This window comes from Camelina sativa, chromosome 15, assembly GCF_030686135.1.
Source record: "Camelina sativa cultivar CO46 ecotype springtype chromosome 15, ASM3068613v1".
NCBI lineage: Eukaryota > Viridiplantae > Streptophyta > Magnoliopsida > Brassicales > Brassicaceae > Camelina > Camelina sativa.
In genome coordinates this window covers 9,267,298-9,281,726 of record NC_141894.1, presented here as the reverse complement: position 1 = coordinate 9,281,726, position 14,429 = coordinate 9,267,298, and the positions used below count along the sequence as shown (strand labels likewise).

General features: G+C 32.7%; 3 protein-coding genes across 4 annotated transcripts; 2 read left to right on the top strand and 1 right to left on the bottom strand.

Annotated features, from left to right (window-relative positions):
• The first annotated feature begins 2,400 nt into the window (after positions 1–2,400).
• Positions 2,401–6,826, top strand: LOC104746235 (uncharacterized). 2 transcript variants are annotated; one of them, XM_010467668.3, is made up of 20 exons: positions 2,401–2,643; positions 2,740–2,785; positions 3,152–3,309; positions 3,434–3,559; positions 3,643–3,747; positions 3,837–3,908; positions 3,991–4,080; positions 4,173–4,307; positions 4,394–4,483; positions 4,581–4,676; positions 4,843–4,875; positions 4,952–5,062; positions 5,158–5,208; positions 5,307–5,386; positions 5,464–5,581; positions 5,656–5,744; positions 5,842–5,923; positions 6,023–6,114; positions 6,195–6,484; positions 6,582–6,826. In XM_010467668.3, the coding sequence occupies exons 1-20, from the start codon at positions 2,611–2,613 to the stop codon at positions 6,611–6,613; spliced, it is 1,929 nt and encodes a 642-aa protein (XP_010465970.2). In that variant the 5' UTR covers positions 2,401–2,610; the 3' UTR covers positions 6,614–6,826. The 2 variants fall into 2 exon arrangements, with proteins under 2 accessions (XP_010465970.2, XP_087344705.1); XM_087488579.1 differs by having other exon boundaries at positions 2,497–2,643; positions 4,173–4,276; positions 4,393–4,483.
• Positions 6,827–7,527: 701 nt separating this feature from the next.
• LOC104746234 (DEAD-box ATP-dependent RNA helicase 51) lies at positions 7,528–11,396 on the top strand. The gene is made up of 13 exons (XM_010467667.3): positions 7,528–7,697; positions 8,022–8,392; positions 8,491–8,676; positions 8,923–9,108; positions 9,410–9,493; positions 9,719–9,760; positions 9,844–9,912; positions 9,992–10,291; positions 10,385–10,423; positions 10,517–10,621; positions 10,699–10,767; positions 10,866–10,991; positions 11,090–11,396. Exons 2-13 carry the CDS (start codon positions 8,048–8,050, stop codon positions 11,237–11,239), a joined length of 1,701 nt encoding a protein of 566 aa, XP_010465969.1. The 5' UTR covers positions 7,528–7,697; positions 8,022–8,047; the 3' UTR covers positions 11,240–11,396.
• Positions 11,397–11,462: 66 nt separating this feature from the next.
• Positions 11,463–12,473, bottom strand: LOC104746233 (early nodulin-like protein 5). Its single transcript, XM_010467666.2, has 2 exons — positions 12,197–12,473; positions 11,463–12,100 (listed from the first exon to the last, which is right to left on the bottom strand). Exons 1-2 carry the CDS (start codon positions 12,384–12,386, stop codon positions 11,730–11,732), a joined length of 561 nt encoding a protein of 186 aa, XP_010465968.1. The 5' UTR covers positions 12,387–12,473; the 3' UTR covers positions 11,463–11,729.
• Between the last annotated feature and the right edge of the window lie 1,956 nt (positions 12,474–14,429).

Below are 14,429 nucleotides of genomic sequence, written 5' to 3'. Positions count from 1 at the left end.
AGAAATAATCACTTTAAAAAAGTTTAACCAATTACAAACAAGACTGCATAATAGAAAGTATTAAACTAATCTAAAAGTTACATAGAAACTTGAAAACATCCTATATTATGAAACAACAAAAGTTCTCTAAACATCCTATATTATGAAACAGAGGAAGTATTTAAATTTGAGAAAATAACACATGTGAACAGAATAGAGTGCCATTTTTCAGCTTATTAGAGTATAAGTTTGAGAAAACCTTATTTTATTATATAAAATATTATCAATTCATTTTATTTTAAAATAATTTAAAGATATAGAATATGATATTTCTTTATTTGTTGAGAAAATATAATTTTTCTGGTATGATCAAATTATTTATTAGATAAAGTAAAATTATTGGATAAGTAAACAGCTTAACCACGGATTGGTTAATCATAATAATAATTTATTGTGTATTAATTCATTAAAATATAATTTCCGTGATACATTTTAATGTATTAATTGTCATACAATTTATGTTTTACAATAAAGATGAAAAACACAATCAAAACATAAATATTATTATATAAACAAAACATACAACATGTTGACCAAAAAAACAAAACAAAACATAATGCAAAACAAAATTCTCTATAAATATCAAGACAAAGTTTTCATCAAACATCATATTTTAAACCTCACATAATATTTATGATAATTATTATTGAATTTATTTTAAAATAACTAAATATATTTCAATATATATTAGTTATAAAATATATATTAGTTATAAAATATTATTATATAAGCATTAGTTTTAAAATTTAGTAATTCATATAATCTCGACATGTGTTAAGTATATCGATAATATTTTGACATGTGTGAAATAAATTTTATATAATAATTATAGGAAAATTAAAAAATTCTAAATAAAAAAGGATTACAATTAATATTTTTGAAAAGTATATACAACCAAAAGTAGTCTATTATTATATCACCAATTCTAGTAGAAAAGTTATCTATTAAATTACTAATTTCAAGAGGAAAATATGTGCAATTAATAAGGAAAATATTTGCAATTTAATTGTACTTATTATTCATTATAATCATATAGTAGTAAAAAGAAAGTTATACAGAAAATTGATTAAAGTCTAAAAAGGTTTAACGTGTTTAAATTAGTGATTAACATAGTATAAGAAAAATAAGATAATCGAAATAAGAAATTAATGTAATTTTCTTAAATTTTCAATAGGTGAATGATTTGATAGCGTATTCAATATTATGTTATTATATAAATCTTGGTTTTCAAATTTAATAACACATGTGATTGCGACACTTGTCAATTAAGGATTTTGTCATGTGTTATACAAAAAGCTTTGTTTTAACATATTTGTAAATTATAAGAAATTAAACATTTAAACAATTTAATAACTATAAAAATATAGTTCATATGTGTATATAAAAACAATAGTAATTCTAATTTTAAATTACTAATTCTATAAGAAAAATAATTAAGAAAATTATACAATTAATACTATAATAAAACCATAATTAAATTAATTATACTGTCAATTATTAATCCTAAAAGAAAAAGGATTGTAGATAATCACCTTTACATAAACAAATAATTTCTCAAAATAATATCTTTGAATTTTTGATTAATTTATGATAATGTTAGTATAGTTTATTTAAAATTAGTTGGACAAGTAGTAAAACTATTACGTATAAGATTACAAAATATGAGACAAATATATCTAAGATATTGTTACTTTTTCAAATATGAGATAAAATTTGTTTTCATTTTTTTTTTTAGAATTATGTTTATTAATTTTTAGTTTTTTATTATAAATGTTTGGGATTTAAGTGCATAAAATTATATTCATGTAATATACAAAGAAATTGTATTGTAAGATGGAGTCTATGAACTCTAAATCCGGTTTTAAAAAAATCAAATAAAACAAAATTAATATTTTGAATACAACTAAAAATTTCACATATTTTTCTTATATCTGTTTTAATACGCAAACCTAATCTAGTTTCCTCTTTTCTTAATAGTTTGATGTTTAGGATTTTTCACACATATTAAGACAATTGATGTTTATGATTAATTTATTATTATTTTTTTTTTATGATTTAATTTTTATTTTTGTCATAATGTATGTAATGATTTATTTTCCTAACATTTTCTCTAATTTTTTATTTTTCTATTTTTTAGTATTAAAAATATTTAATACATAAATCAGAGGGAGTATAATTTATTGCGTTTACCAACACACTTTTTCTAGTTTCAACCAAAAAAAAACACACTTTTTCTAGTTAATGATATTTTTGCTGCAAATAATACCAAAAATTTCGACACTTGTAAAACTTGGGAGTCAAGTGTCGTAAGTCAACCCAAATCACACAATTAATGGTAAGATTAACATCAGCCTGTGAGATGTACGGTTCAGATTTACAAAGAAAAAAAAAAGTAAAGAAAAAAATAAATAAGACAAGACCGACTCTTCAATATTCCCAAAACCAGAACCAAAAGGATCTATATAAATTACAAATCTCCTGTATATATATATAAAAAAAAACCCTAAACCTTTTAAGATTCTCGTTAAAACCTAGCTGTAGCAGCAATCTCTCTCGTTTCTGATCGGAGCCATGAGCAAGTCTAGCAAAAAATCCGACACCAAAGTAGCGATCTTTCTCCTTCTTCTTCTTCTCACTCTGTTTTGTCTGTGAAGACAATTATGAACTCTGTGTGTTTTTTTTTTATCTTTGATTTTCTAGGTTGAAGCCGCACCACCTGCTTCAATGACAAAGCCACTCAAGAAAGGTACTGTTTTTATTGTGTGAAAATCTGTGGTTTCTCTTAATTGTGTTTCATTCACCAAAGCTCAAAAACTGGAATTATTGTGTCGTGAAGCAATTCTATGATTTTGTTACATACTCTCATCACAATCTCACATGCACTTAATAGATTTGTTTGGTTAATTCTTCATCTTCAATTTTGTTAAGAGTCCCAACTTTTTCTTGGAATCTGACTCTGGCTCATTAGTTTTCTGCTTGGACGATTTGGGGATTTGTTTGTTGATTGAATCATTGTTATTATGTTGTGTTAAACGAGTGTGATTACAAATCAATTGTCAAGAACTAGCTTCTCAAGAATTATGTTCTATTTTAAAAAAAAATTGTTTGTTAGGTAAGAGAGATGCGGAACAGGATTTGGACATCCAAGTTTCGAAGAAGCAGAAGAAAGATTTGATTGCTACTGTTCAGAAGGAGAAAGCTGCGAAGAAGATACCAAAGAAGGTAGAAACTAGCAGTTCTGAATCTTCTGATTCTGAGGAAGAGCAGAAGGTAAAAACTTCAATCTCGTTGTGTAATTTGTATAAAGCAATGTGACAAATTTAGTTTAAGTTGAGTTTAAACTGAGTACAGTGTTCTGTCTATACTCATCTTGTCTCTTTAATTTGCTTTTTAGACTAAGAAGACTAAGAAAGTTACTGCCAAGGAACCTCCATCTAAGCTGAAGGATGACTCTTCTTCTTCTTCTTCTTCTGAGGATGACTCTTCTTCTTCTTCTGAGGATGATTCTTCTTCGGATGAGGTAGGGATTGCATTACCAAACTTCTCTCAATCCTACTGCATTGCCACTTTTTTTTTGTTTTTTAATTGATTTATTACATATAGAAACCTGCCCCTGCGAAGAAGCAACCTGAACCTCTTAAGAAAGAAAAGGTAGAGAGCAGCTCAGCAGAGGATGATTCATCAGAGGATGATTCTTCTTCAGACGAGGTATGAGTTGGGTTACACATGTTAGCTCATAATTACAACCTAATGCTTAGCTGAAAATCGTTTTTTTTCCTTTTATATAACTTGATTAGGAACCTGCCCCTGCAAAGAAGCAACCTGTTAAGAAAGACAGCTCATCCGAGGATGATTCTTCTTCGGATGAGGTATGAGTTGTTGCATCATTACATGTTAGAGGAATGTGAAAGCTTAATTTGAAATTTTTTTTGTTTAATTAAAATTTGTTAGAAAACTGCCCCTGTGAAGAAGGTAGCGTCAGTTCCTAAGAAGGCCAAGGCAGACAGCACTTCATCTGATGATGGATCTTCATCTGACGAGGTAAACATTGCGTTTTTACATGTTAGCTTAATGTTACAAGAATATCATAAGCTTATTTTGATTTTGATTTTTTAAAAATAAATCATAATTAGGAACCTGCCCCTGCAAAGAAGCAACCAGCAGGTGTTGAAAAACCCAAGGCAGAAAGCGGATCATCTGAGGACGAAACATCTGAGGACGAAACATCTTCAGACGAAACATCTGAGGACGAAACATCTTCAGACGAGGTAGAAATCACATCATTACACATTATCTCAATGTTGGAGGAATGTCATGTTTGATTTTTAAACTCTTTTGAATAAAAACATTATAGGAATCTGCCCCTGTGAAGAAGCAACCTGCAGCCTCTAAGAATGCCAAAGCAGCGAGCAGTTCATCAGAAGGAGAATCTTCTTCCGACGAGGTAAGAATTGTGTTATACATGGTTAGCTCAATGTCAATGGTAAAGTAATATCATATTACTTACTTGGAGATTCGATTTTTATAAAAAACATAATTAGGAACCCACACCTGCCAAGAAGAAGCCAACAGTTGGTAAGAAAGCCAAAGCAGCTGCAAAAGATTCATCATCCTCAGAGGAAGATTCTGATGATGAGGTTTGTTTTGATACAGTTTCTACGACTTCATATATATACTAATTAAAACATGATGATGACCGTGTCTCTCTATATTTGTTATTTCTTAAGATTGGATCATTTAAATGATTTGTGATAGTTTTATATTCTATACACTTAACATTCCCTACTATTTTTCCGCTTGCAGGAAAGTGATGATGAAAAACCTCCTACGAAGAAGGTTGTTACATTCTTCCACAAGGTTGTTCTCAGTAGTTTTATGCTCTGTGGAAGTGACAATAAAACTTTTTTTGCAGCCTAAAGTTTCATCAACAAAAACTTCTAAACAAGAAACCTCTAGTGATGAATCTAGTGAGGAGTCTGATGAGGAGGAGAGTGAAGATGAGAAAGTGACCCCGAAGAAAAAGGTACCATTATTGTTGTCTTCAAATCCTTCTCTATAGAATATACTTGCTAATGTTTTGATAATAATTTTTAATCTATCTTTTGATCAAAAATCCAGGATTCTGATATTGAAATGGTGGATGCAGAGCAGAAATCAAATGCAAAACAGGTAAAAACTCTTGTAAATGTTTGTTATAAGTTTATTCCTTTAGTTATGATCATTTGAACGTTTTGTGTAATGTGTAATGTGTTTTTTTTATACTACAGCCAAAAAAACCAACAAGTCAGGGAGGATCAAAGACATTATTTGCCGGAAATCTTTCCTATGCAGTTCAGAGATCTGACATGTAAGTATATAACATTTTTTTTTCTGTTTCTTCCAATTTAAGTGTTAGTTGTATGATATTTATAACCCAATGTACAGAGAGAATTTCTTCAAAGAAGCTGGTGAAGTTGTCGATGTTAGAATTGCTTCACATGAAGATGGGAGTGCTAAGGGATATGGGCATGTTGAATTCGTTTCTGCAGAAGCAGCTCAGAAGGTTAGTTCATATTTGGTTATTTTGGAAAGTGGTTTTGGAAATTTCGATGATGATTGGATCTGTTTTGATTGTAGGCAATGGAACTGAATGGTAAACCCTTACTAGGCCGCGATGTTCGTCTTGATCTTGCTAACGAGATGGGAAACAGAACTCCACGAAGCAGGTAGGTTTCTTATCTGCCATATATGAGCATGTTGTGAAAGTTGATTATTCATGTTTGTTTCCAAGCTAATATCGTTTTTTCTCTTGAATATATGCAGCAATCCTGTTTCCTATGGAGTAGGAAGCCAATTTCGAAAGCTTTATGTTAGAGGATTTGATACTTCTCTTGGAGAAGATGAAGTAAAACTCTTGTCCTCATTTTTCTTGAAACCAGTATTACTGTGTTTGTGTAAATTCTTCTGATGCAAACCGCTAAAAATCTGTTTTGAACATGATCAGCTCAAGGATGCCTTTAGAAATCACTTTAGTACTTGTGGAGAAGTGGGAAGGATTTCTCTTCCAACTGATCGTGAGAGTGGTGTCATGAGGGGGTTTGTAACTCGTCTCTCCTGCATCGGCGAATGATGGTAATGACTACGACGCTTACGGAAGTTTTTTCTTATTCTTTCAGGATGGCTTACATAGATATGAAGAGTGGATTCGATGAGGCGTTGCAACTGAGCGGAAGTGAAATGGGAGGAGGATATTTAACGGTGGAAGAGGCTAGACCAAGAGATAGTGATGGCAGTGGTTCAAATGACAGACCTCCAAGGGACAATGGTGGCCGTTTCTCGAATAGAAGAGGTAGAGGGGCACCTGGTAGAGGACCACCTGGTAGAGGGCCACCTGGTAGAGGACGTGGCCGTTTCAGTAACGCTGGAAGAGGACCCAGCAAACCAAGTCTAATTGCATCTGCCCAAGGTTTGTTTCTTCTTCATTCATCTTCCCCTTTTTTTGTTGTTGTACATTGTAGGAATTTGTGTTCGTATAAACTTGTGTTTTTGTATTGATCTTGCAGGGAAGAAGACCGTCTTTAATGATGAAGAGTAGAAAGCTTTTTTGTGGTTGGGGATGGCTCTTGTTTTTGTTCTATCTTTTATTTAGCTCTTTTTTTTGGCCTTGGTTTATTTTGTTTCCTATTGAGAAAAGCATTAAACTTTCAATATGTGATGATGAGTTACTCTTCTTAAGATATTTGTGTTGGCTTTTCTTAAACTAAGAGCACTTTGCTGCTTAAAATTTTGAATTAATCCTTTACCTTTATTGATTGTTGCATTACTACTACCTTTGCTGCTTACAGTTTCTCTTCAATTAGTGAAAATAGTTCACAAGCTGTAAAATCTCTCGTCTCTTTTCTCATCTTTTCTCTCTTCAATTAGCTGAAAAGAGTTCATATTTGTGTTTCTCTTCTCTTGTCAATGTTGTCATCTTTGCTCATACCAAACTGTTCAATCTCTTTTCTGTTCAAGACACGATTGTTAATTATTTTTTTGCTTTTGACTTTTGACTTTTTAGACTAGTTCTAGAGCGTATACTGTAAACAATCAAATTAATAAACCCTTTATATAAAAAAATAACAATCAAAATATTCAAACAGATAAAAAAGAGTTTTTTTTTTTATTGAACCAAAGTGAAAAACACATCATAAATAAATAAATAGATCAAAGTTTTCCTCATGTTACATAAAAAATAACACATTTACAAACAAACAAAAAATCAAAATATTTAAACCTTGTAGTTAAAAAAAAAGTTGCTTTATTGATTGAAAAAAATGAAAAACATATCATAAATAAATAAAAATATATCATATTTTTGCTCATGTTACATAAAAAAAAAAACACATTAACACACAAAAAAAAAAAAAAAACCTTTTTACAAATTTTGGTGTTCCAAAAAAAACACATTTTACAAGATTTTTTTGCCTGATATATATTTATAGATTAGGTTATATGGAATAAATAAATAAATAAATAAATGGCTACGAATATATACGAGTTACAAAAACACTCGTTAAACCCTAAAGACCTTTAAACCTTGTGTCCGCGCCGCGTTATTACTCTGACCTCTCTCTCTCTCTCAAGTTCTTCAATTTCTGCTCTCTAGCATCATCCTTCGAGTGGTTTCGTTTCTCAAAGTAAGTTTTTTTTTATTTTCCTTTACCCTTTCTCTTCCTGTGTTTGTTCTTCGAAAAGCTCTGTACCCAAAATGGATTTGCGTACAGCGGTTGATAAGGCTCGTAGAAACTTCAACTAGATCAATTCGTATATATTCGTTAAGTTTTGGATTGAAAGTCGAAATTTTTACGGTTTTAGTGATTGATGTTTGGGTATGGACTCGTTTGATGTTAGAAACCCTAATTTCGAAGTGATTGCTCTGTTTCCTACTCCCTCAGAGGTTTAAAATTACTCTCAAGTTTGTTTTTTTACTTTAATTCATAGATTCTGTAATTTTGTTGCAGGATTGATTGGTTGAGAAAGAGCAAACATGGTTGAATCAGAGAAGACGTCCGTTGATGAGCTGAAGAAGAGGATAAGGAAAAGGAATCGTGGGAAGAAGAATGAGCAGCAAAAACCGGAAGAAGAAGAAGTCCACAATGTAGAAGAGGAAGATGAAATGCAGAAGAAGAGTGAAAAGAAGGTTAAGAAAGTGAAGTTGCAAGGGAGAGGCAAAGTCGAGGAAGAGGTGGAAGCAAAGGAGGAAGGCGAAGAAGAGAAGAATATTTCGATTGTTGGGAAAGGGATTATGACTAATGAGACTTTTGAATCCCTGAACTTAACTGAGCAAACTTCCCAGGCTATCAAGGAGATGGGATTTTCTTACATGACTCAAGTACGTATATCTGAACCTTCTTCTCATGTTTGTAATTGAAAACATGGTGTTGTGGCAGAGTGAGTTTCTAAGTCTCGTAACTGTTTGTTATCATTCAGATTCAAGCCGGATCAATAAAGCCTCTTTTGGAGGGAAAAGATGTTCTTGGTGCTGCCAGGACTGGTTCTGGTAAAACCCTTGCTTTTCTCATACCGGCTGTAGAATTGCTGTATAAAGAGAATTTCTCCCCTCGCAATGGGAGTGGTGTGATTGTTATTTGCCCCACAAGAGAACTTGCTATTCAGGTAAATTCTCTTTTTTTTTTTTTATCTACCTATGGCGACATTTCAACTTAGCAGCTATCATACTGTCGTTGCGAGTAGATGAGTCATGTAGTTCTTGCAATGCATTAGGTAGAACAAAATCTCTGAGGTTATCATCTCTCATGTAGATGATTCGTTGCAATTGCGTTGTATATTTTATGTATGAACATTGCTGTATATTGCTGCGGCCTCTCGTTCCTATTTTTAATGGTACTATTTTGATTTCAGACCAAGAATGTGGCGGAGGAGCTACTTAAGCATCATTCACAGACAGTTGGCATGGTTATTGGTGGCAATAACAGAAGGTCAGAAGCACAACGCCTTGCAAATGGTGCAAACTTGTTGATAGCAACTCCTGGACGTCTTCTTGACCACCTTCACAATACAAAGGGTTTCATTTATAAACATCTGAAGGTACTTTCCTTTTCATGCTTCCATCTGTTTTCTTTTAGTAAAGCAGATACTAAAAGCTCTGTGTTGAGCTACATGGGTACCATTTTCAATAAACAAACAATATTATGTAAAAGAGGCCATCGATGAATATCTGAATTGTAGACAGCAGCTTATGCTTTATTCGTTTTTGTTGCATAAATGGCAGAATTACAAAAGTAATACTATGGATGTGATCCACACATCTTCCATGGTATATATAGGTTTATGCTATAGATGATCCTAATGAATGTTAATTGCTCTATATATTCCCTAAAAATTGCAGTGCCTTGTGATCGATGAAGCTGATAGGATACTGGAAGAGAATTTCGAGGAAGACATGAATAAGATTCTAAAGATTTTACCAAAGGTACATCATCTTTGGGGTCCTAATTAATTTCTATTCAAACCATGTATTGGATCAGTATCATAGATTTCTTATTTTCCCTTTATGTTTCCTTTATAGAAACATGCCATTATCATGTGAATTTGATTTAGGTACTGTTATTATCCTCGAAAAACCACTACCGAAGTAGTAGTATTGGAATTTGTATATACAAATGCACTGATTGAAGTTATTACCATGTTTCTGCAGACTAGGCAAACTGCGTTATTCTCTGCCACCCAGACTTCTAAGGTAAATTTCTGTTGGCTATGGTCTTGTCATTATTAGCATTGCATGTTTCTAAATGAAGCATTTTTATGGTGAACCTCTTTCAGGTTAAAGATCTTGCTCGGGTGTCATTGACATCTCCTGTTCCTGTTGATGTCGATGAAGGTAGACGCAAGGTATGAATAAAATAAAATACTCTGGAATGATTATTTAAGGAGCATGGAGATTTTCTTATCAAGTTTCTAAAACTGTTAGGTGACGAATGAAGGATTGGAGCAAGGCTACTGTGTTATTCCGAGCGAAAAAAGACTTCTCCTTCTAATTACCTTTTTGAAAAAGAACCTCAAGAAGAAAATTATGGTCTTTTTCTCGACTTGTAAGTCGGTACAATTCCATGCAGAGATCATGAAAATAATGAGTGTGGATTTTTGTGATATCCATGGAGGACTGGATCAGACCAGAAGAACTAAAACCTTTTTTGACTTTATGGACGCACAAAAAGGTGTCTTGTTATGTACTGATGTTGCTGCTCGTGGTCTGGATATTCCTTCTGTGGTACGTCTCCTCATCCATGTTCTTGCATTTTTTTATGTACGCTTTTACTTACTCAGTGGTTTTATTGATGTCATATTGTTTTATTATCCGTAGGACTGGATTGTACAGTATGATCCTCCGGACAAGCCAACGGTAGGACAAACACTTGCTCCTGATTGGTTTTCTATATCTCTTTGGCTATTTGTGTGTGTATCTTAAATAGTTCTTTGGTGCTGTTGTCTTCAGGAATATATTCATAGGGTTGGTCGAACAGCCCGTGGAGAAGGAGCAAAGGGAAAGGCATTGCTTGTCTTGATTCCTGAAGAGCTTCAGTTTATTCGGTACCTTAAGGTAAGAATGGTTTTTGAATTTTTTTTGGTGGGTTAACCAACCAACTTGTGTGTTTTAATTTGTAATTTAACCTGCAGGCTGAAAAAGTACCTGTTAAAGAGCTTGATTTCAATGAGAAGAAGCTTCTGAATGTTCGATCTGCGTTGGTAAGAGTTCTGATTTAGTAATGTTGTGGGTTATGTAACTTTCCATTTGCGATTGGGCTCGCTGTGTAATAACAGTATTTCTTGTTCTGTTCCCACAGGAGCAATGTGTTGCTGAAAACTATAGCCTGAATATGTTAGCCAAGGATGCATACCGAGCGTATATCTCAGCATACAATTCACACTCTTTGAAAGACATCTTCAATGTTCACCGACTCGATCTCCAGGTAAAAGAAACAAAAAAAATCGAATGTTCTTCCAAAAGATTATGTTCATGGGATGGATATATAGCTGATATCTCTGGTTTTGACGTTCAATGTCACAGGCGGTTGCAGCATCGTTCTGCTTCTCTTCGCCACCTAAAGTGAATCTGAACATAGAAAGTGGAGCTGGGAAGGTCAGGAAAGCAAGGAATCAGCAAGGTCGCAATGGCTTCAGTCCTTATAGTCCCTATGGCAAGTCCACACCTAAATAGGCGTAATGTGTCTCGATCGGCTTACGACATTTCTATTTGCTCCTTGGACACTTGTTTTTGATTAAAATTACCACCAAGTTTTGTTTGAAGAGTAAACAGTGCATCTAATTTATATGAAATGTTATTTATAAATGATAATACTTGGCTTACTATTTTAGTTCAGTGGGTTATACAACATTTTAAAATTGCTGATATCGTCTGCATATAGTAAAAAGTTAAAAACTGACATGAAAATGGAATGATCATATTAAAAACCAAGAATAACTTTCTTAAGTGATAACGGATTACATGAAATGAGCATATCATTGAAGCTAGTTCGGAAACTAAACTCCTAATCGAAACATGGGGCTTATTATGTTAATGAAGTTTTTATTCAGAATACTGCTTAAGAACGAAACAGAACAGCCTAATATGATTGGATGATATCTAAAGAGATCAAAAACGCTAAATCGACCTAAAATCTTCAGCTAAAAGTCTAAAACCGCTGGAACTAAACCAGACCAAAAACCGAAACAACCAGAACCGCAAAGGTAACAAAACCGGAGCTACTGAACTGGACTGCGGTTTTGAAGGCATTGCTCTTCTTGGCCTTTGGAGTTGACGCCGGAAGAGATGAAGAGGAAGAAGAAGAAGATGGTGGAGGAGACTCTGTGGAGGACTCCGTCTCCATAACTTTTACGATCATCTTCTGACCCTTTTCGCAGTGGCCCGAGACACCGCTGATGAAGTAAAACAAACCGGGTCGATCTAGTTTGAAAACCGTGTCTTCGTTGTTTGAGTAGAGTTGCGGTTTGGTGGCTTTGCATTTCTTGTACTCCTCTTCTGACACCATTAACACTGAGTCTTTCGAGTACTTGAAACCTTCACCAAAATCCAAAAAAAAACACCACAGAAGAGTTAAATATATCTTTAAAGATGAAAACACTAGCATACAAAGATATTCAACATTATACTTACGGAGAGTGTCGCCAACTTTAAAACGGTTATCTGAAGCCCATTGGTTAAACGCATCTCCACGAGTCTTAGACGTTGGTACGATCCAACCATCTTCTCCTCCAACTTCAAATTCAGTGCTTGAAACACATGAAAACATATACAACGATACAATGATCGCAACAAGAGTGATCTTCTTGTTCGATGAACCCATTTGTTGTGTTTGGATTGATATCAAAGGAGCTCCAACCAAAGTTAAGGAGATTGTTTCTTTCTTTTTTTGTCTTTGTTCTTATGACTTGTGAGTGCTTGAGGTTTTGAGTTTATAAAGAATGAGACTTTGGAGACCGTTAGACTCGTCCACTTCTTGAGGGATAATTAATGGATATCTCTTTGACTTGGTATTTTATTTTCTTGATTCAAAAATTCAATTTTGTCGAAAACAACATGACTTGAAGTTGTTGAGGAAATATCAGATTTTGTGGGATACTTACTAGTTCATATTCTTGAATTACAAAATTTATATGGACGTCTGGACGATGTTTTCCAAAAGAAAATTTGGGAAAAATATATATGAACCATTTACGCGTAGCTTGCTCTAGAATCAACAGATACGTAGGAGTGTGAGTTGTATTTTTGGTGACGACAAAAGCAATTTTTTCCTTCTCATTGACCATTTCTACCCGGACTTTCAATTTTTAGTTGAAATTGTCAATTCCGAAAGTTTTGGTAAACATATTATTGATTTTTGGAATAATTGAGTCACTTTGTCCCAAAATGTTCCAATCTCTTTATCTCTTTAGGGACGTTAAACCCATAATCCAACATTCGTCTAAGTGAAGATCGGAAATAGCGAATTCAATGACTACAACATTTTGTCATATCCATTGGAAGTGTTATCCATTTTTGTTGTTTATCCTGAATCGATTTTTGTAGCCTTGCCCTATAGTATGATCAGTTGGTCATTTTGTGAATATCATCGGATTCTCGTCCCGGTTAGGCGGTTAGGTTTATTATAGGCTCATTTTTTTCTATGTCATTTATCTTATTCTTATGTCGTTATGGATAAAGCACTGTAAAGTTTAAACTTTACACATGAAAAGCTAATGGGTGTTCAAAGTTTGCAAACAAATATTTTTAAAACAGGAAATATATATGAAAACAACAAAAACAAACAAACTCTTTTTATTAGGCCAAATGTGGCCAGACAGCAAAATCATTCGAAACACTCTCATAAGGTTTATGTATTCAACAAAATCACAATTAAAATTAGACTATTAAAATTCTTTGTTAAGAGGACTGTAAAGAGGAGCAGATATGATACTTCTAGTATAATGTAACCCATCTCACAACTTTCTTGTAAGAGACAAATAAAATCATTCTTCTTGTATGAAAAATTCAATTCAAATAAAGTCCACATGTTCAGGAGAAAAGAGCCAAAAATGGATAGTTAAATTTCACAAATGATACAAGAAAAATGATTATAAACGACTAATTACGACTAAATTCGTACGGTTGAGGCTCTAAGATTATCCATGAGTAACCCTTCTATATGTCGAAGAATGAGCAATCCAAGAAGATTGGCGAATTATTCCTTCAAATTTCAAAAATGAAAAACTCAAAGATCTAAAATGTTTGAAATATCTAAAAAGTAAACCATCATTCAAGGATATAAAATGCTTGTAAAAAATAATACTTTAAAAATCTAAAATTTTTGTCACTCAACCATATATATACATGAAAATATGAAAAATTAAACTCAAATAAAATCCACAAGTTCCTTTCAATTTCACAAATGATACAAAAAAAATGATTATACTACTTGACTTACCACTAAACTATTGAGTAATTCTCTTATACATCTGATCATCATCGAGGAGTAGGACATCAAGTGTCTACAATAACAAAATCCTCGATTAGAGAGTTTTCAATGATTTTGTAGATTATTTTCACATGGAAAATTTTCCAAATGTTGGTGATGTGAGATAATACTCTACAAAATCAAATCAAATGATATTTCGTAAAAAGATCAATGAATTATTCCTTCAAATGAAAAATTCAAAAATCTAAAATGCTCTGAGGATCTAAAACTCAACCATCGTTCAAAAATCTAAAATTTTTAGCTTAATCATACACATGAAAAAATGAAAAAATTATATTCAAAAAATCCAAAAATTTCATTCAATTTCACAAATGATACAAAGGAAAAATAATTATGAAGGACAAAAAAATATTATCTTAAAGGTTTAAAAAGGTA

Excerpts from the sequence above, each read along its gene's own strand:
- LOC104746234 (XM_010467667.3), top strand. The coding sequence starts at position 8,048 with ATGGTTGAATCAGAGAAGACGTCCGTTGATGAGCTGAAGAAGAGGATA. Across the intron at positions 8,677-8,922 it reads CAAGAGAACTTGCTATTCAG|ACCAAGAATGTGGCGGAGGA; the intron begins GTAAATTCTCTT and ends TTTTGATTTCAG. Across the intron at positions 10,622-10,698 it reads AGTTTATTCGGTACCTTAAG|GCTGAAAAAGTACCTGTTAA; the intron begins GTAAGAATGGTT and ends TTTAACCTGCAG.
- LOC104746235 (XM_010467668.3), top strand. The coding sequence starts at position 2,611 with ATGAGCAAGTCTAGCAAAAAATCCGACACCAAA. Across the intron at positions 4,677-4,842 it reads AGGAAGATTCTGATGATGAG|GAAAGTGATGATGAAAAACC; the intron begins GTTTGTTTTGAT and ends TTCCGCTTGCAG. Across the intron at positions 6,115-6,194 it reads GAGAGTGGTGTCATGAGGGG|GATGGCTTACATAGATATGA; the intron begins GTTTGTAACTCG and ends TTATTCTTTCAG.
- LOC104746233 (XM_010467666.2), bottom strand. The coding sequence starts at position 12,386 with ATGGGTTCATCGAACAAGAAGATCACTCTTGTTGCGATCATTGTATCG. Across the intron at positions 12,101-12,196 it reads TAAAGTTGGCGACACTCTCC|GTTTCAAGTACTCGAAAGAC; the intron begins GTAAGTATAATG and ends ATTTTGGTGAAG.